The sequence below is a fragment of the Muscardinus avellanarius genome, assembly GCF_963383645.1.
Source record: "Muscardinus avellanarius genome assembly, chromosome: 7".
Lineage (NCBI taxonomy): Eukaryota > Metazoa > Chordata > Mammalia > Rodentia > Gliridae > Muscardinus > Muscardinus avellanarius.
The window spans coordinates 22,473,340-22,486,016 of NC_137793.1; the positions used below are offsets into that span (position 1 = coordinate 22,473,340).

Sequence of the window (12,677 nt, forward strand, 5' to 3'; positions counted from 1 at the left end):
CCAGTAACACTAAAAAAAAGTAATCAATTCAATTCACTATATAAACAGAACATAAAGTAAAATAATATATCAACTGAATGAATGCAAAAAAGCATTTGACAAAAATCACTGCCCATTTTTTTTTTTTTTTGTGGGTCTGGGGATGGAACCCAGGGGCATTTAACTTCCAAGCTACCCCCCCCCATCTGCCCTATTTTTTATTCTTTATTTTTTTTTTTTATTTTTTTTTTTAACAATTTTTTTTATTGAACATAAATAGTATACATTTACACTATATTTGGTGCCCTCTCCCCCCGCCCCCGTTTTCTCCCCCCCCCACCAATGGTTGGCCAGGTTAACCATGTCTTATTCATAATTTTACACATGTTCAGGTGAAGATGCTCCTTAATCAAGATCGGCCTTTCTTTATTTTGAAACCGGGTCTCACTGAGTTGCAGAGGGCCTCACTAACTAGCTGAGGCTGTGAACCGTGATCCTCCAGCCTCAGCATCCCCAATGCTGGGATTACAAGCGTGCTTCACCACGCCCAGCGTTCACTGCCCATTCATGATAAAACTCTCATCAAAGACTAGAAGAAATGTTCTCAATCTGATATAGGACATCTACAAAATCCTACAGCTAGCATTATAGTTAATGGTGAAAGACTTTATGCCTTTCTCCTAAGGCCAGGAATAAAACAAGGACACTGAGAAGGTAAAATTAAAAGGAATCAAAGGGCTATAGGTCGGGAAGGAAGAATTAAAACTTTCTTTATGTGTAATAATATGATTGTATTCATGGAAACTCCCGAGAAGTCTACAAAAAACTACTAGAAAGAATAGGTGAATTTAGCATGGTAACAGGATATTAAATTCTATTTATAAAAATCTCTTTTATTTTTATACACACAATTGAAAATTAAGAAAAAAAATTTACTTATAATAGCATCAAAATACAAAATGCTTTGTAAATATGTTGTGATAAATTCAACAAAATATGTGGAATATACTAAAAAATACAAAATGTTGCAGTTGTCTGATATCAAAGGTTGGCAGACGCTGCAAAGGGGCACGAAGGAGCGTCTCCTCATGATGAAAATGTTCCAGATCTTGAGTGTGTGGTGGTGACATGGGTGCACGCATTTGTCAAAAATCATCAAGGGGACAGCAAATTTCTATAAGCTATTATTCCCAATAAATTTGACCTACTAAAAAAGAAAGCTGTTATAAAGTAGCTTTCTTGTAGAAGGTGCTCACAAAAAAAGTGTTGAATGGAAAAAATTCAAAACTTCAATCTCGCTCAAAATATAGGTAAAAAAAAAAATCCAAAGTGAAATGCTATGAAGTTAATCCTAGCACTCTATGTAAAGAAATACACATGACTGGGATAATGTTTATTACAGTAATAATTCAATAATAGAGAAAGTCTATTAAATAATTCATATCAGTATATCAAAAGATTAAACCATCTGATACAAAAATCACATTCGATAAAATTTACCATCTATTCTTGGTAATTTTTAAAAACTCCTAATAAACTAGAAATAAAATACTTCTTCAGCATAACAGAAAATATCCCAGCCTTTTATACTTTATGGTAACACCACAGAATTTCTCATTTATGACAGAATGAGATGAGAGTGTACACTGCTGAACCATGCCATTGTTGAACATGTCCTGAAAGTTCTTCAAGTGATGTAGGACAGAGAAGGAAATTAAATATAATTGCAATATCCTTTATTACTTATATGATTTTCCATCTGGAAAAAAAGGTGAAAAATATCAATGTAAAATGCTGGACTTAGAGTTTTTTAAAAAACAGCAAGGTGACTTGTCATAACACATACGCAAAAAGAAATGGGTTGGTCAGTTGTGACTATTTAGAAAATTGTAACATAAGATATTCTAATTATACCAGTAGAATTTAAGGCACATAGGTATACCATAATTTAAATAAAGAAAGGTTTTCTGGGAAATACAAACAAAATTTGGATAGAGACCATTTATGAGGAAGGTTCATTTTATTTTTAATTTTTTAATTTATTTTATTTTTTGTGGTATTAGGGATAGAACCCAGGGGCTTTTCTACCTCTGGGCTATACTCTGGACCTATTCTTTTAATACTTTATTTAGAAATAGAATCTCACTAAGTAACTGAGGCTGGCTTCAAACCTGTACGATCCTCCTGTCTCAGCCTCCCAAGCTTTGGGGATTACAAGCGTGCGCCACCACACCCAGTGAGGGAGGTTTATTTTAAAGGTAGAAATATGGTAAAGATAGTGATTCTTCTCTCATCAACTTTAACTTTTTTTTATTTTATTTATTTTATTTTTTTGTGGTACTGGGGTTCCTGGAAGCCCTTCTTCCTCCAGGCTACACTCCCAGACCTATTTTATATTTTTGAAACAGGGTCTCTTACGTCAGCACGGCTGGCTTCGAACCTGCGCGATCCTCCTGTCTCCGCCTCCCAAGCGCGGGGATTACAAGCATGGGCCACCACGCCCGGCTAACTTTATTTCATATCTAATCAAAATAGAAGTGTTATTTGAAAGCTAGGCATAGCCGGGCATGGCGGCGCCTGCTTGTAATCCCAGGATTTGGGAGGCTGAGACAGGAGGATTGCAGTTCACGGACAGCCTCAGCTACTTAGTGAGGCCCTTTGCAACTCAGTGAGACCCTTTATTTTGAAACAAGGTCTCACTAAGTAGCCGAGCTGGCCACAACCTGATCCTCCTGTCTCAGCCTCCCAAGTACTAGGATAAGTGTACACGGCCATACTCAGCAATAATTTGCTTTATTATAAAAAGAGCATTTGAAATAAATAACAAAGCCGGGTATGGTGGCACACGCTTGTAGTCCTCGCGCTTGGGAGGCTGAGACAGGAGGATCATGCAGGTTCGAAGCCAGCCTCAGCTACTTAGTGAGGCTCTCAGCAACTTAGTGAGACCCTGTTTCCAAATAAAATATAAAAAAGGTCTGGGGATGTAGCCTGGAAGTAGAAAGTGCCTGGGTTCTACCCCTAGTACCACCAAAAAAAATTAATAAATAAATAACAAAGAAATGATGAATAAGAATGCTTAGCTATAATGTTAAAGTAGCTGTTATTGTTTATATAAGTAAACATTCCCATTTAACGTCATAGATTAAGTAGCTGTTATTATTTATAAGTAGATAAATATAATACATAAATATAATAGATAAGTAGCTGTTATTATTTATATAAGTAACTTTCCCATTTAATGTCATAGATTCAAATTATTCATAGATATATAGTTGATTTTAACCATAAAAGAACTAGAAGTCACAGATAAACATCTGACCTTAGAATAGAAAAAGTAAAATCAAACTTAAAAATAATAAAGAAAGCTATTTATGGCTTCGCTCTGAAAATATTTTAAAATTCTGCACATAAAAAACCACTATAAACAAAGTTGAAAAGCAAGTGACAAGCTCATTTGAATATATGCAAATTATAATCATAGAAAGGGCCAATATTCCTCCCTAGACAGTCGTCTTAACAAAAACAAGGATCATGCCTATCTTTCTTCGGTGTTTCCTTGATACAGTGTCTAGCATATTGTCTTTTAAATAAATTAATCTCCAAAGTATATAAAGACCTCTCACAATCCAATTAGAAGAAGATAAACACAAAGAATAAGGTAGATGAACAATACGATATTCAAAAATATTCAACTACTTTGGAACATATATAAAGAGAAGAACCTAAAGTGGGATTCATGCTATCTTGTCTTTACCTTGGTAAACAATTATCCCATCACATTGTTGAATAATCTTACTAACTCCCATTCCCTTTTTATAATTTGCAAACTAGACAGAACCATCTCTATTAATATCCACCAGATGTCTCTGGATAGCAGAATTAATGAAGTACCTCTCAAAAGAAAAAGAAAGTATGAATAAGTAGCTTCCTAGAAAAGACAGCTGGCTTTCTTCCTAGCAGTAATTTGAAGATAATCTCATTAAAGTGATGGGCAATGAAAATCCTGAAAGCAATGAAAATTAGACTTTAAGTCCTTTCTTTAATAAAATTTACTCAAACAAGACAGAAATCAATGATCATGTAGATGTGAAGGAATTGCAAAGCACATATTTTAAGTAAATATGTAGATACGAATATATTTTTCTAATTCTACCTCTTGAGAGGGCTCCAGAGAAATCACACCCAGTAGCAATAAGCACACCTACCCCCCAGACTATGGTTTCTAAACACCATTCTCCAATAAAAGGAGTGGCTGGCTCTAGGACTGGGAAAGAGAAAAATACAAGATAACCCTGGATCCTAGATAGGGACATGTCTAAAGGCAACAGGGGCCAGTCTGAAGGAGTTCCAATAGCTAAAGTTAATGTGATTTAAAGAAAAAATGATATGGGATTATCACCAACAAAATAGAGCACATACCTGTGAGTCCACACTGATATAAATAACATTTGAATTCATAAATAAGTCACAGAGGATTCCATTTAATTACTTAATACATATAAAAGGAATGCAAGTTATCACTAGACAAGCACCAAAGCAATAATCTTTGCAAGCAAATTCCACTGACAGTGAAACCAGTGGAGAAAATGGATAGACAGCACCTGAGTCAAGGGACCTAGGTCAGCATCAACAATGAGAAGGTATAGCAACACCACACATGCCCTGATGAGGCATCGCAAGCCATTACAGCCTCACTTCCATGGTGTTCTGCAAAGGCTTAACTTCAATCTAATTATAACCATTACAGTGCACCAAGAAAAATGTGGGGAGGGGGATACAGGGGATTGAACCCAGAGGCATTCTACCTCTGAGCTATACCCCCAACCTTCTTCTTTTTTCTTCTTTCTTTTTATCATTCTTTCTTTTCTTTTTTCTTTCTTTCTTGTTTGTTTTGAAACAGGGTCTTGCTAGGTTACTGAGAGTCTCACTATATTGCTGAGGCTGGTCTTGAACTTGTACTCCTCCTATCTCAGCCATATGTGTCACCATGCCCAGATAAAAGCATATATATATAATTGGTGCACTGTAATTATACATCTTAGTTAAGGGTGATAGGGGCACACACGCACACAGTGCCCACTGAACCCTCCTCTAATTCCCGTCCTATTCTTTCCCCCTCCTCCCTGTGCTTTTCACAGTGATTGGCTTTGATACGTTTGTGTATGTGCATCATGACCATTCAGGTGTTTTCCTCTTCCACTCCCCTCACCTAGGTTCCCTCCTTTACTCAACTAAGGTGTCTGCTCTTTCTTCTGGAGTCCCTCCTTTGTCCCAAGTTCTCCCTAGCTTCCACATATGAGGGAGATCGTCCAACTTTACACTTTTTGTGGCTGACTAATTTCACTTTGCATAATATTCTCCATCCATTTCTCTACAAATGACACAATTTTGTTCTTTATGGCTGAGTAGAATTCCATATACATATATATATATATATATATATATATATATATATATATATATATATATATATATATATATATATAATTTCAAATGCCCTGTTGATAATTCTGGCTATTGGTTCTTTTATCTTGATTTAAAACAGTAATGGAACCTGTGAGGATTTTTATTTTTATTTTTTTTATGTGTGTGTGTGTGTGTGTGTGTGGTACTGAGGTTTCTGGAAGCCCTTCTACCTCTGGGCTACCCTCCCAGACCTATTTTAAACTTTTTATTTGGAAACAGTGTCTCTTAAGCCAGCATAGCCGGCTGGCTTCGAACCTGCACGGCCTCCCTGTCTCCACCTCCCAAGTGCGGGGATTACAAGCGTGCGCCACCACGCCTGGCATGATTTTTAAAGTGTGTGTGTGTGTGTGTGTGTGTGTGTGTGTGTGTGTGTGTGTGTTTCAGGGGATTGAACTCAGGGGCATTCTACCTCTGAGCTACACCCCCAGCCCATTTTTTTATTCTTTATTTTAGAACAGTGTCTCACTAAGTTGCAGAGGGCCTCATTAAGTAGCTGAGGCTGGCCACAAACACAGATCTTCCTGTCTCAGCCTCCCAAGTACTGGGATTACAAGTGTGTGCCACCACACCCAGCTTTATTTTTTTTTTTACTTTTTATTTTTTTATAAGTGGAACATATTGAGTGGTGTACATTTACATTGTGCTTCATGCCCTTCCCCCTCCTTTTCCCTCCCCCCCAATAGAGAGTGTCCAGGTTAATCATGTTGTATTTATGCTATTACACATATTCGTATGTAGCTCCTCCATTGAACAACCTCAGCTCTCTTCCTCTCCTACCCTTCAATTCTAGCTGTGCTGAGATTTCCCCTCCATCATCTGGAGTCCCTCTGGTATTACCACTACTCCCTAGCTTGGACATATTAGAGAAAACATATGTCCCTTCTCTTTCTGTTCTTGACTAATCTCACTTAACAAAAATGTTCTCCAGCTCCCTCCTTCTTCTTGCAAATGCTATTATTTTATTTTTCTTTATAGCTGAATAGAATTCCATTGTGTATATTTCCCATAATTTTGCAATCCATTCATCTGTTGATGGAGATCTAGGTTGGTTCCATATTTTGGCTATTACAAACTGTGCTGCTATGAACATGGGTATGCATATGTTAACATAGTTCTCTGATTTCAACCCCTTTGGAAAGATACCCAGGAGTGGTATAGCCGGATCAAATGGTGGATCTATTTCCAGTTTTTTAAGGAATCTCCACACTGATCTCCATAGTGGCTGAACTACTTTGCACTCCCACCAACAGTGTAAAAGAGTTCCTCTTTCCCCACATCCTCATCCGCAATTGTTGTTGTTTGATTTCTTCATGTTTGCCACTCTGATTGGGGTTAGATGGAATCTCACACCTGGCTTTAAATATTTATTTATTATTTATTTATTTATTTATTTATTTATTTATTTATTTGGCACTGGGTATTGAATCCAGGAGCCTTGTACCTCTGGGCTATAGCTCCAGATCTTTATTTTTTTTAATTTGGAAACAGGGTCTTGTTAAGTTTCTGAGAGCCTCACTAAATTGCTGAGACTGACTTCGAACCTGTGATCCTCCTGTCTTAGCCTTCCAAGTACTTGGATTATAGGCATGCACCACCACACCCAGATGAACATTAGCCTTTTTTTAAAATTCAGAATAATATTTCATTTGCCTCGTTCCATGAATGGGAAATTCTCACATGTTCCTAAAATTAGTAGATTCAAAAAATTCAACCAAAAGATGCCTAGGGCTAATTAACAAATTCAGCAAAATAGGGGGATATGAAATCAATGTACCCCTCACAACTGGAAAGCCAATACCGAAGAAGAGGTAACCTACCCAAGAGCTTCTGAAGACAGGGAGGTTTTTCTGCCTTCTCCCTAGGAGGACACTGCAAGAGTCTAGCCCCTGTGGCTTCCTTTCACCCCCCTTTCATCTGCTGAGCCAGGGTCTCTTAGTCACATTCATTGACAAGGGAACAGGTACTCCAAACTCTGTCACCTAAGAAGGGCTTGACCTCAGGGTTTCCCCACTGTGTGCTTCTCTGTCCCCTCTTCAGGAGATGATGGACATTGTCAAAGCCATCTATGACATGATGGGGAAATACACATATCCTGTGCTCAAAGAAGACACTCCAAGGCAGCACGTGGATGTCTTCTTCCAGGTAAGTGCGCACACCCTGTCAAGAGCTTTATGCCCAGCTGAGCATCCGAGAGCATCTGAGCAAGTGGTCTGTGTCCACCCTGTAGGAAGCAATGTACCAAACAGAAAAGGGTGATAAGATATATTGTGTTCAAGTAATAAATACTCTTGTGAAGCAGATAGATGCATGCTGCCCAAGAGAACAGGGAAGTATATTTTTATATTAACCATAAGTGTTATAGGACAGATTATGGGTTCCATAAAATTTCTTAAAGGATGTGTTAACATAAAAGACTACATTAATCATATTTGTTTAAGCGTCATGCATTTTGTATCTAAGGAGTAAGGGGAAATAAAATCAGAAGCTAGGGAAAGGCCATATTGTGCTATCTTTAAATGAAAGAGTTTAGCCTTGCTCTGGTCAAAGATGGGTGCCTACTGCTCAGTAGGGGAATGACATCATCCTCGTGGTATTTTAATGAAAAATTAATTGACCAGTGGAGTAACAGAAAATATCAGAGAGCACTCTAGTCCACTTTACAAATGAGAAAACAGCCTCCCCAAAGCTCACACAGTTGAGACAGAACCAGATTTTCTTGTGCCTGGTGTTCTTTCTGTCAGATGGACAGGCTGGTAGAAAGCACTAGGGAAGACATATGGTCTGCATGCTTACCACAGGGTTTGTGTGTTGGAGGCTTTCTCCTCAGTGTGGCAGTGTGAAAATACCTGTAAAATGTGAAGCTTACTGGAAGGTCATTAGGTCACTGAGGGCACCGCTGTAAAGGGATTAATGTTGTTGTATTCGTAAAAGCCAATTGTTGTAAAAAAGAGCCAGACTGGCCTTCCCCACTCTCTGGCTTCCTCTCTTGCCATATGATCTCTTCCACATGCAATGTCATCTTCCATGAAGCCCTCATCAGAGCCAAGCAGAAGGCAGGGCCATGCCCTTGAACCTTAGAACTATGAGCTAAATATGCATTTTTGCCTATATAGTACCACAGCCTCAGGAATTTTCTTATAGCAACAGAAAACAGACAACAGCATGTTAGGATGTCAGCAGTGAAATGGTAAGTGTCTGGGTTCAGTCTTTTGTTTAAAGAAGCTCACTAGGGTCAAAGCACTGCAATCAGGGCCCAGCTAGAGTTGTCTGGCCAATGAAAGACCATCCTAATCCTCGGGGTTAATAAAATTAACAAAAAAGTGATCTTTGAAATGCAGGTTATGAGGTTCTTTGAAGTACTTTCTATTGTATTTTTCAGAAAATGGACAAAAATAAAGATGGCATTGTGACTTTAGATGAATTCCTTGAATCCTGTCAGGAGGTAAGGAGAGACTTCAGAACACAATACCTCTAACTTTGGCAAAGGAGGTCTGGGGTTAGGAAGCCTGCAAGGCTACACCAGCCTGAAACCCTCCAGCCAGAGCCAAGAACTGCCACATGCCACCAACTCAGAAGGCCACTCCACAGCCTGGCCTGTTGAGAGTAAGACTGAGCAGACAGCCCAAGTATGGGTCTGGAGGACTGAAAACCTAGAGTGGGGTCTCTGCAAAGCGAGACTTCCCAAGTGGGCAGCACTATCACTTTTTCAATCCACCCCTGGCTTCATGTGCCACTCACTCCTCAGACCACAAAGACACAGCATGAAAAAAATCCACAGCTGTGGTTCTCAAACCATAGCGCACAAAAAACTGCTTGCAAGGATTCTGAACATATTTCTAGAACTCTATCTCAGAGACTTTAGATCCAGAATGGGGCCTAGAAATTGTCATTATAAAACAAATGTCTTGGACCAATAAGCTAAAATTTTAATGCATACACCCATCTCCTTGAAGATCATGTTAAAATGCGGGTTCTATCTTCAAAGGTCTGGAGTGGAGTCTGAGATGTGAACATTATCCCAGGTGCTGCTGATGCTGCAGGTCCTGGACCACACTTTCATTAAATCTAATGAATAGACTGGCCCCAGGGTCTCTGCCAGAAACTTAACAGGAAATAATTGCTTCATCTACTTTAGCAAACTTCATGTATACTTCCACCTTATTTCAGAAAGGTGTATAGTTACTCTGAGCTCCACCCAAGAATTGCAGTGCAAGGAAGCAGAGGAGATATCATTAAGGCAGAGCACCTACAAGTTTCAGGCACATTATTTAAACATCACAACAACCCTGGAGGTAGATTTCCTATATATGCAGGGCGACATGCAAAATATTTAACAGCTAGAAGAGACTCAGCATTGACCACTTGTAGTTGACCTTCACCATGCCCTAGAGGATCCCGGAAAAGTTCTGTATTAACCCCTTAGTTGATTTCTCTTTGGAGTGGTTCAGGGATATTAGGAAAGTTACTAGATAGCAAGAGGGAATTAAATAAGAGAATCAGGCCAGAAGCTATGTACCAGTAGGGTAAGAAAGGGTAGCCATTACAAAATGATCGGACACCAATATTGATCAAATCCATTTCAAGAGAAAATGGAGGACTCACAATATTAAGAGATGTGACCAAAGCCACAGTAATAGATAAAGGTAAGATTAAACGCTGTCATACATACTATGCCCTGCAAAAGGGCACTTTCTTGGCTTTGATCACCAGGTGAAAGAGGTTTTTATACCAGTTTACTTTCTCTTATTAGCAACTTCTGTAGCTATTCATGAACTCACTCATTTCTTTTTAAAACCCACTCTGTAGGTAACTATTATACTCAACTCTATTTTACATATAACTGAGGCTCAGAGAGATTATACACAAAAAACGGAGAGCTGGAGACTTTCAATAACTTGTCCAAGGTCACACAGCTAATAATCAACCGTTCCAGGATTTCAATCCAGGTTGCCTGACCAGAATCCATGTGACTAAATGCAACAATACTTCCCTGTCCTAATAACTTGAAAGATTTCAGATACTTAAAATCAACTTTTGTTTCTGTTGATGTTCTCTATCATAGGTCCGCTCTCCATTTCATTAATTTATAATCTATGTTATTTTTCTTTCTACTTTTTTATTTTCAATTTTCTAGTGTTTTCCCTAGATTTTTGAGATGGCATTTAGAGCATTAATTTTCAACTCTTCTTTTCCTTGTTTTCCCTGCAAAGATAGTGTTTATTAAACCAATTTTTACAGTTTAAGAGAGGAAGGCTCAGAAAGAAACATGATCAAAGAATAAAACAGAGAGGGAAATAGGAAAGGGAAGGGGGACACTAAGTACTGTGTGAAAATATGCCATTGTCAACATGATCCACATTAGGATGTGAGACTATAGTGCACCAATAAAAAATATGAAATTTTAAGGCAAATCATCATTGGTATCAACAGGATTTATTTTTTTTTAACTTTATTTGGAAACAAGGTCTCACTGAGTTGCTGAGAGTCTCAATAATAGCTGAGGCTGGCTTTGAACCTGTGCAATCCTCCTGTCTTAGCCTCCCAAGCGCTGGTATTACAAGTGTGGGCCACCATGCCCAGCTGTCAACAGGATTTAGAGGGAAACAGGACACTCTTCCAGCCAAATCTTGTTAAGGAGTATTGTCAACCATTCTTTTCTAATGTATACATTTCTATTAGGGATAAATTCCCTCTGAGTACTACTTTAGCTGAGCACTGCTTTGGAGGCCACCAATTTCTATTTGTCATATTTTCACTATATATTAATTCAAAATATTTTCTCTGATCATGGATTGATGCAAACATTTAAGAACTTTTTGCACACAATACTTATACCTTAAAATATATAAAGGAAAATGAAAAATGGAGACATACAACAGAATTAATAAACCCAAGAGTTCTCTCTTTGAAAAAATTAATAAAATTGATAAAATGCTTACCAAGACTGATTTTTAAAATAAGGGAGAAACTCAAGTTGTCAATATCAAAAATTAAAAGAATAATATCATTAAAGTTTAAGGAAATTAATAAAATAATTAATAACTAGGCACAGTAGCACACACCTGAAATCCCAGTAGTTGGGAGGCTGAGACAAGAGAATCACAGGCTCAAAGCCAGAATGTGGTAACTTAGCAAGATTCTGCTTCAAAATAAAAAAGGGCTTAAGGTATAGCTCAGTGGTAGAATGCCCCTGGGATTAATCCCCAGTACCACAACAAAGAAATTTTTAAGGTGGTAATAGCTGATTTTTTTCAATAAGTTTGACAAGTTATATTAAATGTATAAATTCTCTGCAAAGTACAACTTCTCAAAACTAATACAAAAAGAAATAGAAAATATAAACAGTCCTATATATGTTAAAGACATTGAATCCATGATAAGAAATTTTCCTCTAGAGAAAATTGCAGCCTCAGAAAGCTTTCCTGATATATTTTTCTACACAGTTAAAGACGGGATGATGCTACTCTCATACAAACTCAAGGAACAGAGAAAAAGGGAAAATTTCTAAACTTGATTTGTGAGGCTATTATGACCCTAATATGGAAACTTGTAAAAATTTGGTTTAACATTTAAGAATTAGTTAATATAATTAACCACTTTAACAGAATAAGAAGGAAAATGTGACCATCTCCATAGATGTAGAAAAATCATTTGACACAATGCAACTGCACAGAGCTTCTTTAAAAAAAAAAAAGCAGCTCGTTTTAAAGCATAATTTGTGCCTTCTCATTTTCTCCTTAAGGCTTGAAAAAGTGTTTCTTGCCTTGAGTTGGTCGCTTTTTTGTTCCCCATCCTTATTCCTTGTTTCTCATGTCTTCATAGAGTTTTTCTGCATAGGAACGAGCTTCAGATTTGCTCACTGGAGTTACTCAGCATATCCAGGAGCCACAGAGAATTCTAACCATCCTCTTTCCCTCCTCCTTTCCAGGATGATAACATCATGAGGTCTCTCCAGTTATTCCAGAATGTCATGTAACTGGAGGCATTCTGCCATCTGCTCTCAGAGACATTGTACTAAACAACCACCTTAACACCCTGTTCTGCCCTCGTTCTGATTTTACACCAACTTTTGGGACAGAAACACCTTTTACACTTGGGATGAATTCCCTGCCGAGGACTTTCTACAAAACCCAGAACCTCGTGGCTCAGTCTCTGATTGTCAGCTCTTTCTCCTCCCTCCTCTTGAGAGAGACAAGACAAAATTTGAGTTTGTTTTGAAAGCATGCCCATCT

General features: G+C 38.0%; 1 protein-coding gene across 6 annotated transcripts in view; it reads left to right on the forward strand.

Annotated features, from left to right (window-relative positions):
* Positions 1 to 12,421, forward strand: part of KCNIP1 (potassium voltage-gated channel interacting protein 1) — a gene marked incomplete at both ends in the record, with an annotated part of 353,039 nt that extends 340,618 nt beyond the window's left edge. For all 6 annotated transcript variants that reach the window (XM_080699437.1, XM_080699441.1, XM_080699440.1 and 3 more), the window contains 3 exons: positions 7,483 to 7,587; positions 8,825 to 8,887; positions 12,374 to 12,421. In XM_080699437.1, the coding sequence (XP_080555563.1) occupies positions 7,483 to 7,587; positions 8,825 to 8,887; positions 12,374 to 12,421 (216 nt within the window). The remainder of the gene's footprint in view (positions 1 to 7,482; positions 7,588 to 8,824; positions 8,888 to 12,373) is intronic.
* Positions 12,422 to 12,677: the final 256 nt, after the last annotated feature.